This window comes from Peromyscus maniculatus, chromosome X (assembly GCF_049852395.1).
Source record: "Peromyscus maniculatus bairdii isolate BWxNUB_F1_BW_parent chromosome X, HU_Pman_BW_mat_3.1, whole genome shotgun sequence".
Taxonomy (NCBI): domain Eukaryota; kingdom Metazoa; phylum Chordata; class Mammalia; order Rodentia; family Cricetidae; genus Peromyscus; species Peromyscus maniculatus.
Genome location: NC_134875.1, coordinates 57,412,102 through 57,435,975, shown reverse-complemented (window position 1 = coordinate 57,435,975; position 23,874 = coordinate 57,412,102). Strand labels below are relative to the sequence as shown.

Below are 23,874 nucleotides of genomic sequence, written 5' to 3'. Positions count from 1 at the left end.
TATGTTCCATCAAATGCTCTCGGCCTCAATTAGCTGCACTTTGGGAGCAAACACAATTTTGCTTGGTGTATCTGTTATCTATTGGTACATAAGAACCACTCCAAAACTCAGTGGCTTTGAACGGCCACTCTAATTGCTTTTAGTGTATGGATCAGTAATTTGTGCTAGGCTTCCCTTGTTAGTTCTGCTACTGTTTCCTGAAGTCATCTAACATGGCTAGAGTCAGCCAGCAGATCAGATGGGGGCTAGTTTCCTGTAGCTAGGGCTGTAGCTATCAAGTGGAAATAAAGGGTGCTTAGTTAAAATTCACTTCCAGATGAACAATTAACATTTTAAGTTAAAGTATATTCCATACATCTGTGATACACACACACACACACAGACAGGCAGACAGACAGACAGACAGACAGACAGACAGACACACACACACACACACACACACACACACACACACACACACACACAAATTTATCTGATGTTCAACTGAAATTTAAATTTAACCGGAAGTCCCTTATTTTATCTGGCAACTCTGCCTTTGTATTTTCAGTTAGAATAGTTCATCTCCATTTTACATCAGCCACAGACTACTGTGGGCAGCTTCACACCTGATGGTTTCAGAGGAGGAAGAGTGCATGCCTCACTCAAAATGTACTATTGAAGCTGCTGCTTGGCATATGTTTGCCAAAGTTTAAACTGGTCCACACAAATCATACACTTCAGCCCAAGTCGAAACGGAAGCGAACTAAGCAGTGGTAATGATAGAGGCATGTCTCACTGGGAACCATTATTGTAAAGCACTTTTAGGGAGAGACTACCAGAAGAAGGCGGATTCTTAAGGATTTAGAAGTATTCATGCGCTAACATTTCACAATCAGTGTTATGAATTAAGAAGTCAATCTGATGTCAATCTGATTTGTGAGAGAAGCTTTTAGGGTCATTTTTCAATGTTTAGTTTTCTAAAATTTCTTGAGGAAATGTTTAGGGAAGGGCGCTCTTTTTTTGTTGTACTAGGTACACAATATATCTTTCTTTTTAATTAAAAAGAGTACAGAGAAAAGTTATGGTGATCTAAGTATAATAATAATAAGAAGAAACACTAATATACTGTAATATTTCATTATACTCTCTAAGAATAATTAATAAAATTGAGCTGCTTACATTGTTAGGGTCACATTTTCTGACATTTCCTTCCAGACACAAATGTTACTGCAAAATTGATGCACACCTTTCAGTAGGCCATTTAAAATTTTTCTAGAAATATATGTATCCAAAATAATATATCATATTATTTCAGATATTTAAAATTATATAAATGTCATTTTGCTGCATCTTTCTGCAAATTGAGTATTTCACTCAACCTTAGGTACTGGAGAATTATCTAGACCGATACAGAAATCTAGTACACTTATTTTTTTTTACTGTTTTATAAATTTGATTACATAAATACATGACATATTACTTATTCAAAAACCTCCAGTAGACATCAACATTTCACTGAAGCAGAGCCCTTTCAAATCAGAAAGAAGACAAATATGCACTTCAGCGTCAATGCCTTTGTTCGGGAGGTCCTTGACAGAGCAAAGAGATAAGTAAAGGGAATGAACTATGTATGAACTATTGGATAGCAAGAGATAAAACTGCCATAATTTGTAAACTACGTTTATCTACATAGGAAGTCAGAGAGAATAAAGAGGCAAAATAGTGAAAATGATGTGTTTACCGAAAGAAACTGACTACAGAATAATGTTACATAAATACCTGTTATATCAACCAAGAATAATTGTTGCTTAGTAAATTTATTTTTGAATGGAAAAGGAATCCATAAGTATTCCTTTAAATTTAAAAGGAAAGGATCTTGGCAAAATTAACCTTTGCTGTTTCAATATACCTGACAGCATAAAAAATTCTATGTCTTATTATGGGGGATATTTATAGATATTTGACACTACATTAGAAAATGTATGATTGCATAGGCTAGACTATAATATGGCACATAGGATGTTTATGATGGCAGCACAGCACAGCATTCTGAAACTTAATATGTCTTGAAGACACGAGACTTTGGCAGAGGAAAGATATCAGTGCCCGATTTCTCAGAATGTTAAATTCAGCAGAATGAGGCTTCCTAAGCTTCCCACAGGCTCCAATATAAAAATTGAGAGAGTAGCTAGGCAGAGGCCTGTTCCCAAGCACTTAAAGTGACCCTTCTCACCAAAACACATACCACTTGCATTGGGACACCCAAGAAGATGAGGCTCCTCAAGCCAACTAGAGTAGCTTGGGAGAAAGGAGTGTGTCTCAGGGGGCTTCAGTGTCAGGAAGCCACAGACAAATGCTGGGTTTGGTGGATAAAGATGCTACACTAGGCTATGAATGGGCTATTCAACCAGTAATGGCAGGGCCCTCAACTGTCCTTGCAGGAGAAGACATATCATATTACTATAGCACGTCTTGCTTTTGTTTGTTTTCTCTTGCCTTTTGAGACAGAGTCTCTACATCACCTTCTGGTAACTCAGAGAGACCTGCCTGCCTCTGCCTCCTGGGATTAAAGGCGTGCTTCATGACTACGCAGCCTAACAGTACACTTCTTAGCAGATCCATTAAGTCAAAACTTGAAATAAGACGGCACAAGATAGCTGACAAAACTATTAAGGGGACACATTCTGTAATCAAAGAGTGTCAAAAGAGATCCACTACCATCACCCCCCCCCCAAAAAAAAAATCCTGAAAACAGACTCATTCAAGTAAAATGAAGCTCCCGGCCTGGAGCAAAGATATCTGGAGAATGGCAGATTGTAAATGACAAATGCCACATCTGGCACAGAAGGGAAGAGGTATGTTCTGCAGGACTGTATGGGACTCTTATTCAGTGTCTTCCTGAACCTCACACCTCCCAGCCAAATTTAGTATGTTGCTAAAATAAGTAGCAGTGGGGTTCTCAATAGGCTCCGCAGAGGCTGGAGTAGGTCCTGAGAGGCTTCAGGGTAGAGGCTTGTAAATTCACCAAAGAAACTCTCTCCACCAACACATCACAGCAAGGAAAGCAGGAGCAAGGACACACTACTGTCTGCTGCAGACCCTACAGTGTCTTTGAATCAGACAGTGTTAATGGACAGAGAGAGACATGGTGATGGCAGTACTTGTGGGTAAAAAGCATTTAAACGTGAGGGTTTGGCAGTCAAAACTGCTCTGAGCGTGACACAAAGAGTTAAGAAAGGGTGAATGTTTCCAGAGTGGAATAACCAAGAGGAAAGCTGCAAGCCTGCCTGCGTTTCCAGGGAACGGAGTGCAGGGGCCTCAAAGCACACAATCCCCAGGAACAACAGGTGCCAGGGGAGGGCTCCAGAAGGAGCGTGGACAAACTGTGCCCTCGGGCACCACACACGAAGGCGCTCATGAGAAGCAGCAGCAGCAGCACACCCAGAGCTCTTTCAGGAGCTGGGAGGCAGTCTGTGGCGGGCTCACATGACAGAGGAGACAGCTCAGGCCAGGCAGGGTACAGCGCTGTAGACCAGGGGCGGCAGGGCAGCATGGTTGACCTAGTTCAGAGTTTGTGGTGGGAGAGCCCAGCAGCACACAGGTCCATTTTGTGATCCAGAGCTATTTTGATCTTGCATTGTCTGTGCCCAACAGGATGGGGTCCCAGGGCTCTTGTTTCACAACTCTCTTCAGATGCCTCCTGAATCAGACACCCCACCCACACACCGTGAAACGGGCCTCCTGCTTAGGCTCCAAGAGACCACCAGTCAAGCAATGAGGGGTCAGACAAGAAAGCCCTACATCCACACCCAAGCCATGTTTTCAGGAGCGCACTACCAGCAAATGAACGGGAGGGGGCGACATGGGCCAGGACCATGCTCCTAGTGGAGCAGCTTTGGTGGCAGGTGGCTTTCCTGGGGCACAGCTGCTCAGGAGGTGTGCTAGGAGGCTCTGAGGCCCTCCCCGAGTTAGGAGACAGCTGCAGTGTTCAAGCCTCAAGTGCCTGGGAGATGCTGGACCACGGCACCCGACCGGAAACTTGGAGTTCTGTGTGTGATGTGCTCAGGAGTAGGGAGGCGCATGCTAATTTGGGCCAGGAGCTCCAGCAAGGACAGGAGCCTCTGCCTTGCCTCTGTGCTGAGTTTAAAGAGGCCTAGCAGTGAGCTGTCACTGAACACAGCACTGGCAAGGCACACGGGACCAGGACAAGAGGATGCAGGTGTGTGCACAAAATCCTCCTTCGATGTACATCACCCAGCCAAAACGTGGGTCACTGGCCTCAAAGGGGCTGTGGGTGGTGGTGGGGTGCAGGGAGGCCACCTGCTGGGGAGGACTCCACCAGCAGCTGTTGGGAGACAAGACAGGGTCCCTGAGCCAGCCAAGGCAGCCCGAGGCATGAACTGTGATGGCTGTGTGGTGTGGCAATAATGATCATAGGCCACTGGCTTTATCCAGGTTCCCAGAACCTTGGAGATGGTCAGTATCCACTCCAGGTTGGACAACTTCCCAGAGTTGGTCCAGGGGCCTGGCAGGCGCCCCAGCATACTGGTCACCACGGAATGCTGCTGGGAACCGGGTACAAACAGGAGAGTTGGAACTCAAATGGTGCATGGAGGCAGAAGAGGGGATGAAAGCTCTGGAGAGATGCACGGAGGGGAGCAGGCTGGAGGCAGGGCACAGTGCACACAGACCACTGGTGCCCAGGGCACAGTGACTCAGAAGAGCACCCCAGGGACATCCAGCAGTGCATGGCACCTGTCCTGCAGCAGCAGCAGCAGCAGCAGCAGCAGCAGCAGCAGCAGCAGCAGCAGCAGCAGCACCGTGGCCTCACAAGGGGAGCATTCACAAGGGGAGCACTCACAAGGGGAGCACTCACAAGGGGCACACTCACAAGGGGAGCACTCACAAGGGGAGCACGTGTGCCCCCTGCTTTGCCATGGCTTTGGGAAGGTGTCTGCTGCCCCACACATGGCAACCATGCAGGGAAGCTAGCTTGGGTGAGGCAGGAGGTAAGGGAAGTTGGGAGAGGTTTGGAAATGGGTAGTGTGTGTGTGTGTGTGTGTGTGTGTGTGTGTGTGTGTGTGTGTGTGTGTGTGTGAGTTGGGCAGGCCTGGAAGTTGGGAGAGGTTTGGAAATGGGCAGGGTGTGTGTGTGTGTGTGTGTGTGTGTGTGTGTGAGTTGGGCAGGCCTGGACTCATGGCTCAGTACATAGGGTCCTCCTCTTCCTTGCAGGGGTACGCGGATCTCAGAGACAGCATGGCTGTGCAGATCTCTGCAGGCCAGTCATGCACAGCACTGACAGCACCCTCCCCACTGTCCTTGTGGGGAGTTCCTGGATGCTCCACCTCTAGGAAGGGCTAGGGAAGAAAGGAGGTTCCCCAAGAGTGGAGCAGCTGCCAACCCTCTCACCCTGCCAGGAAGCAGTGCTTAGGATCCCAAGGAAGGAAGGGAGGCAGGAAGTGGTTTTGACAGCACCTTAAGGGGACAGATAGACATGGACCTAGCAGGGGCCAGCCACGTGGTAATCCCTCCTGGGAGAATCCTCTGCCAGATGGGCACAGGTGGGGGAGAGAGTCACTGCAGGATGCACAGAGAGAAATGCCATGGGCTGGAGCCTTCAGCCCAAGGAGGCCAGTCAAGAAGACCTCTTGCTTAAGGGCTTCCTGTACTCAGGGCCCCAGGGTGCCTGCTTCAAGGGTGTTGTCTCCTCTACTTCCCTACCCACACCTTAAATCTACCCCTGCCCTCCCCCCTGCCCTGTGCCCCTCTCTTGAAGCCTGTTTATCCTGAGCCCAGCAGTCCCTTTCTGCCCCTGCCCCCTGTGAGCACTGGTGAGTGCACCTGTCGGGGAGCAGGGGCCCCAGACAGCTGGACTCTGTATCATGTCTCCCTGATTGTGTAGACCGCGAACTCAAAGATGAGTCCAGTGCCCCTTTTCATTTTCTTGCCAATCAAAGCACACAAGTTTATTGATGATACACACAGGTGGGGGCTCGGGTGGAAGGGGGTCAGTCGGTACATCGGACAGGAGGGGAGTGTATTTCTTTGATTAACATGCTAGCCATTCATCAGCTAGTGTAGAAAAGGGGAGAGGGGAACTACTTCGACCAAAGCAGCGGCAGCAGATGCAAGCTGGGCACAGGCTCCCATGTGGGTGTCATTTCTGCTAAGTGGTCGCGCTTAGACAGGGAGATCACCACAGGCAAGGACAGCACTCGTGATGCTGTGATTTGATGTTCCTTATCTGCAGCTAGCAGCCAAAGGGGCGATCCCTTCACCCTTTACTGCAGGAGGAAGGCTGCAAGGGAGCAATTTACAATGCGCTTTACCTGCAGACTACAAAGCCCAGAGGTTGCCCAGGGCTCTGGGGAGCCCTGCCTGGCCAAGAAGAGTGTGGCCCTGCATTTTGGGATTGGAACTTTCGCCCCAGGAGGCGCTCACTGGCTAAGGCTGCATCCTTGCTTGCACCCCTCTGCAGCTTCTCTGCCTCCCTCAGTCAACTGCTCGGGCTCGGGGTGGATTCGGTCTCCTTCTGCTCGAGAAGGCCACTTATGGGGAGAGGGCTTCCAGGAGCATCTCTCTGCTCCTGCTTCTGATAAAGGGGAGCATGGATGAGGACAGCATTTGGGCAGCCAGCACTTCCCCTGCCAACACTGGCTTTTCAGGCAAACCCACCAGGGCTCCCAGACCCTCAGCCTTTGCACATTCCCTTCCCTGGGAAATCAAGGGAAACTTCAGGTCTGAAACCGACTTGGCAAGCAGGTTATTAATAACTGTCATGCTTATTAGCAGATCTAATCCGGCCTGCTGCAGAAATGACTTGCAGCCACCTAACACCGTCTCTCGACACACTTCATCGATGTACATCTTAATCTGGCCCTGATTTCCAATACTGGTGTTGGGATTTTCTGGGACACACAATGCCTTCTCCCTCGCAGTGGGCTGGCGGGTGGGGATCCCGTTTCCAACCACTGAGAGGCTGGCCAAATGGCTACTGACATTGTGGCTAAGGGAAAAGACAGCATTTGTGGGCTGGGTGAACATTTTTTTTCCTTGAATGGAAGCACACTTGGTCAGGTCAAGAGCACAGTCGAAGGATTTAAAGCTCTGAGCACCCCATGTATTTTTATGTTCGTAAGGGAATGGTCGTTGTTTGCTTGGGTGTGCTCTGTTTGCCTTTCCACCACCTGAACGTCTGTCCTCAGTCCCACCTGGGGCCCCCGGTTCATCCCAGACCCCATCCTCACTCCAGGGCCGAGCCATTGTTGTGAAATCAAACCAATTGTCTGCCTCCTCTTCATCGAGATTCTGCTCATCATCCCATTCATCTTCCTCCTCATCCTCCAATTGGTTACTTCCATGTCTTCCCATGGTTAGTTTGTACATGCAGTAGCAGGCACCAGCCCCAATCATTAGTCCTGCTGCCATCCAACCCATTTCCCGGGCCCGACCCATACTTAGATGGGTGTCAGCCTTTTGGGCCAGAAAGGAGAGGGTCTTTCTTCACCTGATTGAAGAGAACTCTCAGTGGTTGTGTGAATAACGGTGCAGGCCAGGAATCTTCAGCCTCTCCTAGGCTTCTGTGATTCTTGTGATGACTCTAAGGGTGTGAGAAAGAGAGAGCATTAGGGCTCTGAGCTGTGACTGGGTTCCTATCTGCCCAGACAGATGAGTTCGAATTCTTGCCGAGAAAGTTGGATTATTAGGTAATGATTTCCTTGTTCTTCTCTGTCTTCCCATATCTACCCTCAGGATCTACTTTTATGCTTCCAGGATTCTCAGAGACAGCCAGGAGAGGAGACTCTGATGTGATAGGTGGACAGGTGACAGAGTCATCAAACCTCATGCGGTCTCTTTTAACACCCACCTACTCTCTCTCCTCCTCCTCCTCCCCATCCCAAAATCACAGCATGTTTTCTAACCAACCTCTCAAATATCAAGTGAATTCCTTTTTCTTCTGATGTCTTCTGCTGTATTCCCTCCACGGTGATAGATGGACCGAGCCTGGCCAAAGGACAATCGAAAAGCGATGTAGATAGCAATAGAGAACTGAAAGTGTAGTTGGACAGCTCTAACTACACTGATAGGGGCTTTTCTGAATTTGGGATTTTTGAGTAAAAATAATTTCTCACACCCTCCCGACTTTGCTAACGAGGGCCTCCCCGCCCCCTCCCCGTCCGCCATTTCCCCAGCAAAGGCCGCCACACCCCTTTCCCTGCACCGAAATGGGAGGGGGTGTGGAGAAAGAAGGGGCCAGGAGAGGGCGACTAGGACCTGGCCCGCAAAGATCCCAGCCCCCTCTTCTTCCACCCCCTCCTTGGGTTCGGAATGAATCCCACCTTCAAACCTGCAGCAAGGTTCTAATCAAAACGGTTTTCTCTCTCTTCTAGCCAAGGCTTGAGCTGAGACCTAAAGACCTGCAAACGGACAGGGGACTGGGGGTTGGGGCGGGGGGGGGGCGGCGGGACGGAGTGCTTGGTGGACTGACCAGCACCCAGGACACGGTGACCGGATTGTGGATCCTTCCTTTGCTTGGATTTTGTGCAACCGCCGTTCACCCCTCTCAGCCCAACCTGAAGCCCGCCACTTCTCCCTATTAAAAGAACCGAGGGTGGGATGTGGGTCGGGGGATAGGTATTTAAAAAGTAGGTGAGAAAGGGACATAGCCCTTATCTGCGGAACTTGAACGCGCTATGCTCTCGGCCCTTTCCCACCCGCATCACCTTCCAAGCAGCTTCCACCGACCTGTGCGGTCCCAGCGAGTTTCCTTCTCCTTCACGCGCCTGCAGAGTAATAGGGGGTTGGTACCCAGTCAGAGGCGACTAACAGGACTTCGGCTCTAGGCGGCTCTTGGTCACGTGACAGCCACGTCACCAGTGAGCTCTAGCCCCCAATTTCCACTCCCACAAGCAGTGCGGCAGGCGCCAGTAGACTCCGTACCTCCCCCAATACTTGGGGCCCTGTTAGTCTTTTCCTCTACAACAATACCAGAAACCAGAAGTTACCGTTTCTTGTGTTTGAGTTTGACTTTCGCGAATTACCATGCATTCACACTTTCTTCTTGGGGGAACTGTCTGGTCCTTTCGTTGACTTTCAAACTCCTGCATCCATTTCTTTAATTTCTATCCCTCTTTATTTTCAGTCTCAGTATCAAAGTTGGGGGGAAGGAGCAGAAAAGGAATCCTAGATGTGAGTGGAATTTGTATTAACACTTTTGATCCATTTATGCTTTATTTCATCTCTACTATTTGATAGACTATCATTTTGTAATCATAAGACAAAATGAAGCTACTTCTACTTGGATAGATAAACAAATTCCAATCTTTTAAATTTTTTTAAAAAAGAAATTAAGATTTTTTTTTCCAGTTGATAGCAAGAGCTCACTGATTTGGCAAAGTTAATTAGTACAACACCAAAAGTATTTTCTTTTAAATAGCAGCTTTAAAATAGCATCTTACAGTTTTTAAAACATATCCTTACAAACAAAACCAGCATGCTTTGAGTATGATCGACGAAACATAAATGGATCAGTAGTGAGGTCAATGTTCAAGTTTTGACCATTTTAGATGTGTGAGCCGTTTATTTGCCCCCCCTTTTTTTAGCCTGAGTGAACTCACAGGTGTCAGATGATTGAGATCTTGTACAAGGTTCAATAATGACTTTCAGTCTTACCCAAAAGATAGATTTTATTCAGACACCAATTTAAGTTTTAGATAAACTTTACAAATTAGTGACATCACAGATTACCTGCTTTTCAAAGGGATTTACACTCTGTACTATAGTTTCACGATGCAACCCATGAACCACCCTGAAATTAGCGGTCTCTCTGCTACCACATTGATGAGAGTTGTACTTGACAGGTGAAGATTTCAAATCACCATAAGATTAGTGAGGTCTCCTTAGTTCTGCCATTCGTGTACTGTATCACCATCACCGTATCATAAATGATGAGTCTTCAGCATTTTCCACTGACAATGGGGATGAGGGTCTATGGGTGACTGTGGATTGCCAACACACTGGTGACATCAATTTCTTTCCCCTCTCATAGGTACAAGAACGAAATACAGGATCTCAAGTAGTCCTAGGAGAAAGAGGCCTTTTCACTCCCTGCCTTCCCTAATAGCTTTACTGTACCACCCTCACAAACCCCTCAGAACTCAGGGACAAAATATGCAAGAGTGAGTCCCCAGGCGCCACCTGTTCACTGCTGGGAGTCATACTCTAAATATAGACCCCCCAGGCTGCTTCTTTCTTAGAATATTGAAATTTGAGTCGCCAGCCGGAGGCCCTCCCTGTGAAGGGCCCTGTGTGGAGGAGGCCCTTGCAGGAGGTGAGCCAGGGAGTGCTTAATGCCTTGTTGGCAAATAGAAGACCTCGGGAACATATCACTCCTCTCCGGTCTTCCTAACAACCAGGCTCTTTTACCAATATCATGTCCCATTTCTCCACCTCTCTACTTTGTTTGCTTTGCCACCGTGCCCTTATGCTGTCTTTCTGTGATTGTCTTAGGTAAGTGAATTCTGTCTCCAAAGACTTAGGAACCAAACACTCAGATTAAACGGTGATTTTAGCTTTCGGCTACTACGAACTTACACAAGAGACTCCTGTTTATTTTGAATATAAACATGAGGAAGAACTAAGAAATATGCAGAGCTTAATAAAGGCAGGTGATTGGTTCAGCAATTGTGAGTGAGCTCATTTTCACATTTTATCAAGTTTCAGGGACAAAAGCTTCACACCTCCTTCTCTTCATTGCTACAAAATGTCTCTCCCCTTTGGTATATCATCCAGTCATTTCAGTACAAAACACAGAAGAAAACACCATTCTCTCAGTTCATCAGGACCTTCTAGTTTTAATCCACGCTCTGTCTAAAACTTCCTAAAGAATGAACCTTCTCAGTTCTTTTACATCTTTGTCACTTTAATTCATAGTCCTTACCAACAAGCACAGGGGCTATGACTTAAAACCACTTGGTTCTCCATTATATGCACCCACAAATACTTTTTAGAGGACGTAGTAGACAGCTGATACATGATCTTCAAAGTGAAAAAGGAAAATGCTTAAGTGCCCAGGCAAGTCTGTTTAATGTTTTCGGAGCCTGTGAAAACAAACAAACAAAGGCTTGTGAAGTCACTTCCCAAGGAAACCTTTTGGTGGCCATGCATAACACATGAGCTAAAAGTATCCAAAACTAAAAATGGATCAGTGGTTGATAACACTGTGGATAATGCAGGGGGATGAGAGAGAAGGTTGACATTGGAAAAGCTATAGTCCTTTGAATACTGTGTTCCCTGATGAGGTACTGTTGTTTAGTGAAGGCTCTTTCATTGCAAGCAGCTTATCCAAGTCTGGTTAACATAGAGAATAAATGCTACAGAACAAGGTCAGCTTTTAGGGATCTAGGAAGGAGAAACTGACAGATGATTGTTTCACATAGGTTTACTTGGTAGCAGGAGAGCTTCTGTGTGGTGTGTTTTGGGCATAGTGCCCATCTTTTTGCTAAGGAAATACAGAGTGTGTTAAATGTGAAATGCACTCACCCCCTTCCTTTTGTATGAAGTATAAATTGCTTGAAATGGTGATTTATTTTGAAAATTGTTACTTTACTTTTTATTTATGTGATATGTGTGTTCCTGTTTGTCAGTGTGGCACCTTATGCAGTTAAGGTAAGAAAAAGGGGTCAGATCCCTGGAACAGATGCTAGAAGCAATTGTGAGCCACGCCCCCATGTGGGTGCTAGGAATTGAACTTGGGTCCTCTGCAAGAGCAATGAGTATTATTGGACACTTAATCCACATCCCTAGTCCTAATGTATAGCATCCTTTAATTATTTTGCATAATGAGCCTTTGTTTAGCTGTCACTGAGATGCTGGGAACCTGCCTACCACAGCACACCTGAGTCGTAATTTCTCCATTACCTTTGATCATTAGGAAGATACAATATGAAATGACAATGCGTTATGTTGTCCTTGGAACCAAAGCCACCTGGCTTCCCTGACAGGATTCCATAGGGTTGCATATACAGTTCAGGGTGTTGTCTTGAGTGTTGCACCATCTACCCCAGATTTTGTCTGTAAACAGAGAATGGCTGCTTCTGCCAGTGATAGACTCTCATTCAGCGATACACATATAAACCAAGATTTGAATGGCGAACTCACCAGTCTCTCTCTGTGTTCTCTTTTTGTTAAATATGCTACAATGGAAGCTATGTTCCAACAAGATTAAAAACTGACCAATTTACCTTGAGAAGTACAAGAGTCAAGGGGTAGAAGAGCTTTCTGCCTGTCTTACCTGTCCATTCTCTCCCTGCAGACAGACTCTGGCTTGGGAAGTCACAGCTTCAGAAGATTGCTTCTGAATGACCCTAGAATCAGAGCAAAGGCTTTCATTCATCTTAAGAAGTGACTTTTAGCTTAGGAAGTTTGAAGTATTCTTATACATTATGGGGATGATTTTTCCCTTCACCTTAGCCAGAACTTCCTCTCTTCTGGACAGTGCTTGATGGGAACGGTTAACATTTTCCTCTGAAGCCCTTTTTGTGTGTGAATAAGTCTCTTTGTTGCACGTGGTCTTTCTCTAAATACAGAGCCATGCAGTTGATTTGGCTCAGTTTGCTAAATTCAAAATCACATCTCAGTTGTGCTTTTTAGAAGCTACAGTGGTATAAAATTTCCCAGAGATTAGCTTGTTCCTAAACTCTCTGGACTCTTGATTTACTCCCGTGTTTTCTGTGGATTTTGAAACCTCTCCTCAGACACCAACCTTGTATCTAAACTACTAGGAAAGTTCTCACTGCAAAGCTCATATTTAGGAAAGCTGTATCACACGCTGTATCGTGTTATTTGCTTCTGTAGTGTGTATTAAGTTAGTCTTGTTGGGCAACCAGCAACTGAAACCAAACCTGGTTCATTTAAACAATGGGAGAATGTAATTACTTCAGTCCCTTTTCCGTCTTTGAAAGTTAAAATTGCAAGTGAATTATTGTGCTCATCAAGCTAACCAGTGCACTAATTGCTAGATGCCAAGTTCAGTCAAGTTTGTGTTGGTCTTTGTGTTCCTGTAATACTACTTCATTTGCAGATTTTGTTCTCTGTTTGCACCCCAGTAGATTTCATAATGTTCTTTGTGTATATCAGTGTGTGTACCTTTTTATCTAACAGACTTGATTTCTCCTCAATCTTTTCTGGCTTTGGAGAGCCCAAGCCTCCTCCTGGTTAACTTGTGCCCTTCAAAGCCTGTTGCTTAGTCAGAAGATTTGCATAGTCTCAGGCAGGCTGATTAGTTCATTCAAGTTGTGCTATGTTCATTCAGCTGTGTTATGTGATAGGCCCCAGAAGACATTAAAATTCCTTTGAGTAAAGCGGGGAACACTTTCCGGTAAGTGAGAAATGTGGGACTTTTTGAGACCATCACCCAACATTGATCTCCCACCTCGATTCCTATTTTTCCCCTCATAAATAGAATGCAGGCTGCGAGCAGGGGAAGCCAAGGTGAAAACAGCCAAAAAAGTATTTAAAAAGTAAAAGATCCACTCTTATTCCAGCTTTCCTTTTCTGGTGGTTTATTCATTTCAGGTCTAGGATTATATGTCAGAGGAAACGGTAGATATTCATAGCTGGGAGGAGGGGAGGTAGAGGGAGAAGCTGCTGTCCCAGGAGTCTAGGGAAGAAAGAGTCAATTTAAAAAAGTACAAGTGGCCAGTAGCCCCAGGGGAGGATGCTGTCCTGTTTTGGTAATTGGAGGAAGGGAAACACAACTAGAGGAAAATGGGATTAGCCGCAAAGAAAGAGTAACAAGGCCTAGTATGGGGGAGGGAATGAAGGGGGGCGGGTCCTCTTCTGCCGCACTGCTGGTGGGAGGGGAAAGTGGGGATCCGAGTTGGTGGATGACGTCGCTCTCACGTGACCAAGAGCTGACGTGTGCAGAAGTCCTTCTTGTCCTGGTCGTTGTTCCCGTCTGAGTACCAGCTCCCTATTACCCTGAGGGCGGGCGGGCCTGCAACCGAGGAAAGAAGGAGGCGGAAAAGAAATTGTCCCGGATCCCTGCAGGTCAGTACCTGGGATATTCCATAAAGTGGGGGTGGTGGAGGGTGGAGGGCGGAGGCCGTCGCAGGTCCGGGGGCGCCGACGTCGTCTCTCCCACTTGCCACCCTCTTTCCAAGATCTACGTCCCGCCCGCAGCCCATTTCGATGCTGCAAAACAGTGAGTAGGGGGTGTTTGGGCAGGCGCCCAGAAATCAGGAGATGAGAATCTGCTGCAAGCTGAGGCCCGCAATCCGGAAAGGGAGCTGTGGCCTGGGTGTTGGCCCCTGGTCCACCAGGACTGTGCCGGCGGGGGAAAAACTGGACACGGTGTCCGGCGTGGTGGGGTGCGATGTGATGTATCAGCCGAACCCTGAGCCAGATATCGGGCGGGAAACCTTTAACAACCAGGCCTCCGAATTAGGAAAGAGTTTCGTTCTCTGGGGACTGGTCCGTCCACCAAGCACTCTGTAGCGGCTGTTTCCCGTCTTTCTGCCTGTGGCCGTGTCTTCCTTACCGTGGCTCTGTGTCTAGTGGGTCCAAGTCTCTCCCGGGTGCCCAGTCTTTCTGTAGGTTGTGGTACCACGCCAGGCAAGAGAAGAGGAAGGAAATTAACCAGATCGGTGAAGGTCGATTTGAGGGTAAGACCATCTGGGGACCCTAGGAGCGGCGGGGGTAGAAAAGGGGGAAAACCAGAAAAGGTAATCTAGGTTTAGATTTGAGTCTAAATGTGTTTCTCACACTCCCCGAACTGTGGAGAAATGGCGTGCGCTGGGTGTGTGTGTGTGTGTGAATGTGCTCTCAGGGGTGGGGGCGGGGGGCGGGATGACAGCAGGGAAACCTATCGGATAGTTTGTTCATAATCCTTTTCTCTCAACAGCACTTAGTGTCCATGTTTTCGATCTGTCATCCTGCAGGTCTGCTGTAGCAGGTGGCACTGCTTGAAGCAAGGGAGGAACTTTCCCCGGATCAGCAGAGGTCGGTGTGGGCGTGGGGGCAGCCTGGAAGGGGGGAGGGGTTAGAAATCAGTCTGGGTTTGGCCAGGCTCACTCAATCCTACTTTGTTTCCTTACATCCACCCTTTTCAGACTAGGGAGGGGGCTAAGTCTGTGCATGTTTTGATGGATGGCACAGTGAGGTTTAACAAAAATCCGACAACCTGCATGGTAAATTATTAAAGCATATAGTCCATGCAACAAGCTCTCATTTTTTCACTGTTTCTGGTATCTCTGCAGATCAAAAAGATTATTGGGTGTGGCAATACTTCACAGGAAAGGAAGAAGGGGCCAACTGCTTGTTTCCAGGAGGTTAGTGTAAGGTTGCTTATCCCATGGGGTACCAAAGGAGCAGGTGACAGATGAGAGCCTGGCAACATTTGTGGGTGCCGTCGACTTTGTGCTTAGAGGCAAGAGTGAACTGGGGATGGGGGCAGGGCGGGGGGGGGGGAAGAGGCATGTAGGGAGAGAGTGAAATGAGGGAGATAGAGGTTTTTGTCAACAACCTGTATTACCTATCCAGAATTCAATTACTACTTTCTTGCTCCTTTGTGCGATTGTCTGCATGGGGCAGCACACAGAGAAGAGAAAGCTCAACCCTCCTTTTCTTCTTCCATTTCTAGGTGGACCCCCAGAACCAGTTTTTGTGGCCTTGAAGTGACTGAAGAAGATCATTCTGCACAGGCCTGCACTCAGGCCCGTAGCCGGCTCCCCCTCTTTTGAGTGACTACTCTAGTTCTTGGTCCCTGCCGTCGCCGGGGACGATTGCATGGGCTACGCCAGGAAAGTAGGCTGGGTGACTGCAGGCCTGGTGATTGGGGCTGGAGCCTGCTATTGCATTTACAGATTGGCCCGAGGAAGGAAGCAGACCAAGGAGAAAATGGCCGAGAGCGGCTCTGCCGATGTGGATGATGCTGGGGACTGTTCTGGGGCCAGGTATAACGACTGGTCTGACGATGATGATGACAGTAACGAGAGCAAGAGTATAGTTTGGTATCCACCTTGGGCCCGGATTGGCACTGAAGCAGGGACCAGAGCCAGAGCCAGGGCAAGGGCCAGGGCTACAAGGGCTCGGAGAGCTGTCCAGAAAAGGGCTTCTCCTAATTCAGATGATACTGTTTTGTCCCCTCAAGAGTTACAAAAAGTACTTTGCTTGGTTGAGATGTCTGAAAAGCCTTATATTCTTGAAGCAGCTTTAATTGCTCTAGGTAATAATGCTGCTTATGCATTTAACAGAGATATTATTCGTGATTTGGGTGGTCTCCCAATTGTTGCAAAGATTCTCAATACTCGGGATCCCATTGTTAAGGAAAAGGCTTTAATTGTCCTAAATAACTTGAGTGTGAATGCGGAAAATCAGCGCAGGCTTAAGATATACATGAATCAAGTGTGTGACGACACAGTCACTTCCCGACTGAACTCCTCTGTGCAGCTGGCTGGACTCAGATTGCTTACCAATATGACTGTTACTAATGAGTATCAGCACATACTTGCTAATTCCATTTCAGACTTTTTCCGTTTATTTTCAGCAGGAAATGAAGAAACCAAACTTCAGGTTTTGAAACTCCTTTTGAATCTGGCTGAAAACCCAGCCATGGCTAGAGAACTGCTTAGGGCTCAAGTGCCACCTTCACTGGGCTCCCTCTTTAGTAAGAAGGAGAACAAAGAGGTCATTCTGAAACTCCTGATGGTTGTTGAGAACATCAGTGACAATTTCCAGTGGGAAGAGAATGAGTCTGCTCAGAATCACTTTAGTGAGGATTCGTTTTTTTCCTTTTTAAAAGAATTTCAAGTGTGTGCTGATAAGGTTCTGGGAATAGAAAGCCACCATGATTTTCCAGTGAAAGTAAAAGTTGGAAAAGTCGCAGCCAAACTGACTGAGCGGATGTTTCCCCAAAGCCAGGAATAACTTGGTGGCTTTGCAGTATAGTAGCAGCACACCTTATAAACTATTCTTTTTCTCCACCTTGTTTATATGGTGAAGGGATCCTTTTGGCTGCCAGTTTTGAATAATGAATATCATACTGTATCATTGATACTGATATTTAACCGAGTTTGTCTTCAGATTTCAGTTGGATGAATGAATATCACTACTTGTCGTGAAAACATGTTTGTTGCTTTTTATCTTGATGCCTAGATTGAAATATTTTTACTGTTTCCTCTGGTTAAGTGACAGTGAACCAATTCATCCTAAGTAGGCTCCTTTCTGTCATTTGCATTGATTTTATTTGTGCATCAATCATCAATAAAGATTTATGTTAATGCCGGAAAGAAACAATAGAAGAAGAAAGAAACTATCCTATCTTTTGGTTTATAATCTAGTTGTAGAGATAAAAAAACCATACAAACAAAAAACCCAAAAACTAGATCCCAAGATTATTTGGAGCCTACATTCTGTCAGATGTGTGCCTTCAGAACATAGAAGAGGCACAGGCTGATGGCTGCTCCATGAGTCAGTTAAAGCTCCAGGGAGGACAGAGCCACTGAAAGGGAGTCCTGAATGGGGGAGGGAAGTTAGCGCATTCTGTGAGACCAGAGTCGAGAGGAAATGATGTGAGAAAGGCATTAATTTAGGAAACCTTATAGGAGTCAAAATAGCCTTCTTAGAGTGGAGAGTGTGGGAAATAGGATTCAATAAGTTTGGAAAACTGTGTGAAGCCCATTGCAGAAGGCTTGTTGAATGTATTTTTAACTAGGAAAGAATTGGGGGTCAATATAAATGTCCTCCCCGCACTCAGTCATCAAGGATGGTGTAGCAAAATGGATCCTTTCCAACTCTGGTGGTGGGCATTTGGCAATACGTATCATTAAGCCTTAAAATATGCAAACCTTTTGTCCTAAGGAGATAACTGAATAATTGGCCAAAGACTGAATGTGCAAGGCTTTTCTTGTCAGCACTGTCTTAAGGTAGTTAACATTGGGGACAACTTCAGTGTTCAACACACTGAATTGACTAAGTAGTTTAAAGAATGTCCATGCTGTGTGATAAATGTACTGATGGAACTCAGTATTGCTAGAAAAAGATACTCATCAAACATTGTTAAGTGAGCAAGGTAAGTCAGACAGCAGTATTTAGAGTATGATCACATAAGGGGGGGGGGTTAAATCATGTTTAAAAAGACACTAAAATTTATGGAACTATATACACCCAGTAGTACTAAGAGTTATATTTGGATGAAAGATAACAAGCGATACTTACTTTTTGTACTTGTTATTCATCTATGTTTTCTTATTTATCAAAAATAAATATTGATTTTTAAGAAAGGTTTGGAAAAAGAAAAGTACAGGGAAAGCAGCAGGTGATTAATTTGAACATGTACTGAGTGGAAAATATTTAGGTCCCAAATGAGGTGGTCTGATGCCTCCACTCCAGAATGAGAGATGATGGTGCAGATAAGGCTGACTGTGAGATTTGAACTAGAGAGTTTATGCAAAGCAGCCACACTATTCTTGCATATAGCAGCAGTTAATTAAGAAATGTGAGTACCTTTAAGTACCCAGAATGTAGTGTTGATGGGTTTTGATTAACTTTTGTTTTGCTGGGGCATTCTTCTATGTTTCAGTGTCATTTAATAAATAATAAGAATAAGAATAATAAAGGTTAACATTTATTAAGTGATTACCGTGTAGAGTTCTGTCATTCCTGCAAGGAACCTGTAATTTCTCAAGTGTCCCAGGACTATAAGTTTCGCCTCAGTCATGATCTCTCCTGCCTTCATGACATTTTCCTCACTGATGTGAGGATACTGCCCTGCTTTCTGTGTGACAGGAAATGGTGTGGTCTTCTGTCTAGTTATGATTTAGGTTGGCTCCAGGTTTGTACATATGTATTCTCATGTCTGTAGTAGGACCAGGGACTGGTTGGCTTCACGGTGTTGACTGTGGTAACCCTACTAAGTCCTTCACATATAGGAACTCATTTGATAGCACTTTAAAGGATGACATGATAGGGAATGAAATGAAAAATTTTCTTGCCCCTGCTAAGATAAAAAGGATTGTTATGACCAGGGCAGGAGCAGACCCACTTAAAATAAATGGAATTTGAAGTGTTTGTGTGATACTCAGATACCGCATTGTCATTTGAATGAATTAATCCTGCTTTCAGTGAAGATGTCCGGGCTGCAAATAACAATTTGAGCGAGCTGTCAGAAGTTAAATGAAAACTGAGGACGGGCCTGGATGCAGTCTATGGAGGGTTGACTAAAAGAACTAGATAAGAAACAAGCAGCTGGGGAGAGACACAGAATTTAGACAGCCTATTTTATATTTTCTTATTTTTAAAAAAAAAAACAAAATAACTGTTCTTCAAGATGTTTGAGAAAATAGAGACAATGTGCAGAAATTTGTTCCTTAGCTCAGTTATGGACAATGAACACACGCATGCGCACTCAGATCAAGCCATGCCCAGCTTGAGCCGTCCAGTGACTTGTTTGTTCCTGGGCAGCAAAGGAGACTAAATGAAGTAATGAGAAGGCCCACTGTGGCAGGCACACTCCTGCCTGGCATCATCTGCTGCTTTTCTCTTTGTTCCTTTCCTCCTTCTCTCCCTCCGTCCCTTCCTCCCTCCCTCTCTCCTTCCCTCACACTTGTGACTCTATTTGCTCCTGGGAGTTAATTGGTGGCAGTCAGTCTGTGCTGTTCTGCCTTTCAGGGGTGCCTTTGATTTTGATGACACAATGCCATCTATGGGGGGCATTTATGTTCAATAATAGTTGTCTTTGCTGTGGCCATAAAGTAACTCTGATTTTTTTTAGAACCCTTCTTGAACAGAACAGACACAGAAGGAGACATTCTTGGCTTCTTGTTGCCCTGTGTGCTCTGCATGTATTTTTATGTCCCCATACCTGGTACTTTTTAAGTTAGGTAATACATTCTTTGGGCAAGTGCTTGGTGAGACTAGTGTGGGGCATGGCCAGGCCACCTCCTGGTGTCCCAGTGTTTCCCTGAAAGGATACAGCTCTCAATCATTTTCAGAAGAGCAGCATCCTGGCCTGTGACAGTTTGCAGAGCTCAGGGGTCAGGTCAGGGAGAAGTTAGCTTCTTCTCTTTTAGGGAGGATGTTAGAGACGCAGAGGATATCCTGCTGTTTTGATTTTTCCCATCAAACAGTTTTAGGATCTGTGTCAATCTCAATGTACTCAAAGATAATTTTCTAATAATGGGTCTCAGTTGGTTAAATCGTCTCCACCCCCCACAAAGCATAACTTTTCAAGGCTCAGGAAACAGGCTTTCTTTCTTCAATTCATATTTCATCTGCCTTGTTTCAAAAGAAACTCCAGTGTGGGGTAGGCAGCTGATGTAGGTAACATGCATTTCAAGTTCTTGACTCTCTGGTTTTGCTAGGTTCTCTTGAGAGTGGCTTTGAACATAGCGCTAACATAAGACTATTTTTCCATGCTGGCTATTTACATTATGTTTACACCACATCCCAGGCTGAAGTTTGTCCCTGCTTTGTCTTTCTAAGTTGTGGCTCTTCCTTGCCTTTAACCCAGAGCAGTGTCAGCTCTGTTGTTAGGTCTCCTGTGTGCTCAGGCTGAGGGCAAGGTGGGGGCAGGGAAGGGATATTTACAACTGAGAGTGTTTCACCCTCTCCATTGGGGCCTTGTCAGGCCTGTGTTGAGAGCCTGGGCCATGTGTGTACTTGAAGAGGGCTGTGGGAGGACTGGGAGGGAAGGCAAGGGATGGAAGCCCTGCTGGAGGGGGAACTTTGTCTGCATAGGTTCATGCAAATGTAAGTTGATCCCCTATTGAGAGTGGGCTGACCAGTGACATCCTGAAAGGTCAAAGAGGAGCTCTAATAAAGGTAGCTTTGTCTGAGCTTGCAGCTCCTCATTTACTGAGCCTTGCTGAGCTTGCAGACCATATAACATGTTATCAAATAAAGTGGGACTTCCTTTTGAAAACAAAATCCAGAATGATAATTTATTACTGTGAGAAATAGAATGAAACATACCAGATTCGTAGAATCTGCTGTTCTGGACATTCTTTCCCTAAGATAATAAGATCTAGATTAGAATTGAAATTATCACAGAAATGCATTGTTTATTTAGTACTCAGAGAACTTACCCAACTTAGATCAACTCTGGTGCTGTCTAAGTGAGACAGCCTGGTGCTTCTTGTTTGTGGTGGACATCGCCTTGCTGCTAAAATCCAGTAACTGTAAGCAAAAGCTAAAGCACAATTCTCGGACATAATTATATCTTTTGTCTGCCTGCATGCTTCTGCAGTAGAGGGAAATATTAGTGCGTGTTAGTTTCATGACAAAATAAATGGAAAACACTGGCTGTTAGAAATGGAGGGACACATACCCTCATTTAGCAATGCAACATGGCTAAGTAGAACTATTTGTTACCTCCCTCCTTTGGAAGCCAGCACGCGGCAGCTTCTGATACCAGGAAAGCTAGTCCCCAGGGAGGAAGGTTTCAGATCAATTTCAGCTCTGGGGTCTCTGGGCTCTATGTCTGAAATGCACAGTGTCTTCACCAATAAGGATGTTCCTTCCACCTCTGGGAGACAAGACAGGGCAATAGACATAGTCTGTAATGTTTGGGGAAGGTTCTTGGACAGCACTGCCCAACAACTCCAAAGGGCTTTTCGAGCCTCATATTGAAGTTTTTGTTAGGTGGTCTTTGGCTTATGAAGGTAGTATTGTCAGTCAAGATGGAAAACTTCATTTAAACTATGTATGTATTTGTATACACAGACTAACGTGTATTATAGATGTTTTAGATAGTTAACAGTACGATTCCTTATGATATTTTGGGCATTCTTCTTATTTTTGCCTACCTCCCTCCTTCCTCTGTATCTATTTACCTTTTCCTCCCTATGCTAGCTAAATAGCATTCCGTATTGTATCTGTATCACGTTTTCATTGCTATTTGTCATTTGTCACTGAAGGACATTTGGGTTGCTTCTGTTTACCAGCTAGTGTGCAGGAAGCAACAATGAGCATGGCTCAGCAATCTGTGGAGTAGGAGGCTATCGAGCACTTTCGACGTAATACAGTGGTGTGACTGGATTACGTGGTAGTTTATATTTACATTTAGCTTTTGAACAGTCTCTACACTGATTTCTAGAGCGGCTGCACCAGTCTGCAATGCCACCAACAGTAAACGAATGCTCTCTTTCCCCCACAACCTCTCCAGTAGTTGTAGGTTGTTTTGTTGATTTTTTTTCTCATTCTGACTGGGGTAAAACATCAAAGCACTTTTAATTTTCATTTGCCTAACTTCTAGGGACGATGAACATTTTTTGAGCTATTCTGCAGATATTTTTATTTCTTCTTTTGAGAACTCCCTGTTTGGATCCCAAGCCCATTTTCTGAATGGACTGTTTGTATTCTTTTGAATCTATTGAGTTCTTTAAATATTCTGGATATTAATCCTCGCATCGGCTGGCAAAGATTCTCTCCCATTCTGTAGGCTTCTACACCCAGTAGGTTGTTTCTTTAACTGTGCAGAAGCTTTGCACTTTTAGAAAGTCCCACCTGTAAATTGTTGGCCTTAATTCTTAGGCAAATGAAGTCCTATTCAAGAAGTCCTTTCCTATACCTGTACTATGTATAGTGCTGCCTATGTTTTATTCTAATAGTTACAGTGTTTTGGGTTTCACATTTAGGCCTCTGTTCCATTTGGAGGTAGTTTTTGTCTGAGGTGATAGATACAGGTCTAATTTCATTCTTCTGCATGTGGACATCCAGTTTTCCCAGCACCATTCACTGAAGATGCTTTCCGTATGTTTTTGGCACCTTTGTCGAATATTAAATAGCTAATGTGTTTGTGTCTTCGATTTTATTCCTTTGGTCTACATGTCTGTTTTTGTGTTAGTACCATATTGTTTTTCGTTACTATGGTGCTGTCACGAATCTTGAGATCTAGAACGGCAATGCCTCCAGCATTGTTCTTTTTGCTCAGGATCGTTTTGACAATCCAGATTCTTTGCTGGTTCCATATGAATTTTAGGAGAGGTTTTTCTTTCTTTGAGGAGTAGGACGGGAAATTTGATTGAGATTTCACTGAATCTATAAATGTTTCTTTGGTAGAATGGTAAGTTTCACAATGTTAATTCTACCAATCTGTGAGCATGGGATATTTTTTCATTTCCTAGTGTCTTTCTCTGTCTCTCTCTTCAGAGCTTTGAAGTTTTCATTATAGAGGTCTTTCACTGCCTTGGGTAGGTGTAGTCACAGATACTTCATTTTTCTTTGAGATTATTGTGAATGGGATTGTGTCCATGACCTCTTTCTCTGTATGTTTGTTCTTTGTGTATAAAAAGACTATTGATTTGTGCAAGTTGATTCTATATTCTTCCACATTGCTGAATTTGTTTATTACTTCTAGAAGTTTTCTGGTAGAACTTTTAGGATCTCTAATGTATAGTATCATATTGTCTGCCAATACTGATATTTTGACTTCTTTCCCTATTTGTATCCCCTTAATTTCATTCTTCTGCCTTACTGTTCCAGCGAGTACTTTCAGCACACTACTGAAAAGGAGTGGGGATAGTGGATACCTCTCTCTCATTCCTGACTTCCATGAGGTTGCTTCAAGTTTCTCTCCATTTAGGATGATGTTGGCTGTGGATTTCTCATATATAGCTTTTATTGTGGTGAGGTGTTTTCCCTGTAGTCATACATTCTCTAGGACTTTTATCACGAAGGGATGGTAGATTTTGCCAAAGGGTTTTTATTGTTGTTGTTGTTGTTGTTGTTTTTTTGGCATCTATTGACAGGATCATGTGATTTTTGTCTTTAAGTCCATTTATATGGTTTATTACATTTATTGACATGCATATATTAAATAATCTCTGTATTTCAGGGATGAAACCAGCTTGGTTATGGTGGATCATCCTTTTGATGTATGTCTGTATTTGATTTGCA

The 23,874-nt window shown here is 45.0% G+C and overlaps 2 protein-coding genes across 6 annotated transcripts; one reads left to right on the top strand and one right to left on the bottom strand.

Annotated features, from left to right (window-relative positions):
- Positions 1 to 5,912: 5,912 nt before the first annotated feature.
- On the bottom strand, positions 5,913 to 8,857 carry Armcx6 (armadillo repeat containing X-linked 6). 2 transcript variants are annotated; one of them, XM_042269362.2, is made up of 4 exons: positions 8,725 to 8,857; positions 8,319 to 8,572; positions 7,906 to 7,983; positions 5,913 to 7,579 (listed from the first exon to the last, which is right to left on the bottom strand). In XM_042269362.2, the coding sequence occupies exon 4, from the start codon at positions 7,432 to 7,434 to the stop codon at positions 6,529 to 6,531; it is 906 nt and encodes a 301-aa protein (XP_042125296.2). In that variant the 5' UTR covers positions 7,435 to 7,579; positions 7,906 to 7,983; positions 8,319 to 8,572; positions 8,725 to 8,857; the 3' UTR covers positions 5,913 to 6,528. The 2 variants fall into 2 exon arrangements, with proteins under 2 accessions (XP_042125296.2, XP_042125297.2); XM_042269363.2 differs by having other exon boundaries at positions 8,468 to 8,572; positions 8,725 to 8,823.
- A 4,854-nt stretch (positions 8,858 to 13,711) lies between these two features.
- On the top strand, positions 13,712 to 18,615 carry Armcx3 (armadillo repeat containing X-linked 3). Of its 4 annotated transcripts, none has more exons than XM_006996413.3 (5): positions 13,712 to 14,028; positions 14,564 to 14,642; positions 14,919 to 14,979; positions 15,237 to 15,308; positions 15,620 to 18,615. In XM_006996413.3, the coding sequence occupies exon 5, from the start codon at positions 15,766 to 15,768 to the stop codon at positions 16,903 to 16,905; it is 1,140 nt and encodes a 379-aa protein (XP_006996475.1). In that variant the 5' UTR covers positions 13,712 to 14,028; positions 14,564 to 14,642; positions 14,919 to 14,979; positions 15,237 to 15,308; positions 15,620 to 15,765; the 3' UTR covers positions 16,906 to 18,615. The 4 variants fall into 4 exon arrangements, with proteins under 4 accessions (XP_006996475.1, XP_042125294.1, XP_076418591.1 ...); XM_042269360.2 differs by having other exon boundaries at positions 13,884 to 14,028; positions 14,536 to 14,642; XM_076562475.1 differs by having other exon boundaries at positions 13,890 to 14,028; positions 14,142 to 14,642.
- The last annotated feature ends 5,259 nt before the right edge of the window (positions 18,616 to 23,874 follow it).

What these genes read in the sequence shown, in the direction of transcription:
- Armcx3 (XM_006996413.3), top strand. Translation starts at nt 15,766, where the DNA reads ATGGGCTACGCCAGGAAAGTAGGCTGGGTGACTGCAGGCCTGGTGATT.
- Armcx6 (XM_042269362.2), bottom strand. Translation starts at nt 7,434, where the DNA reads ATGGGTCGGGCCCGGGAAATGGGTTGGATGGCAGCAGGACTAATGATT.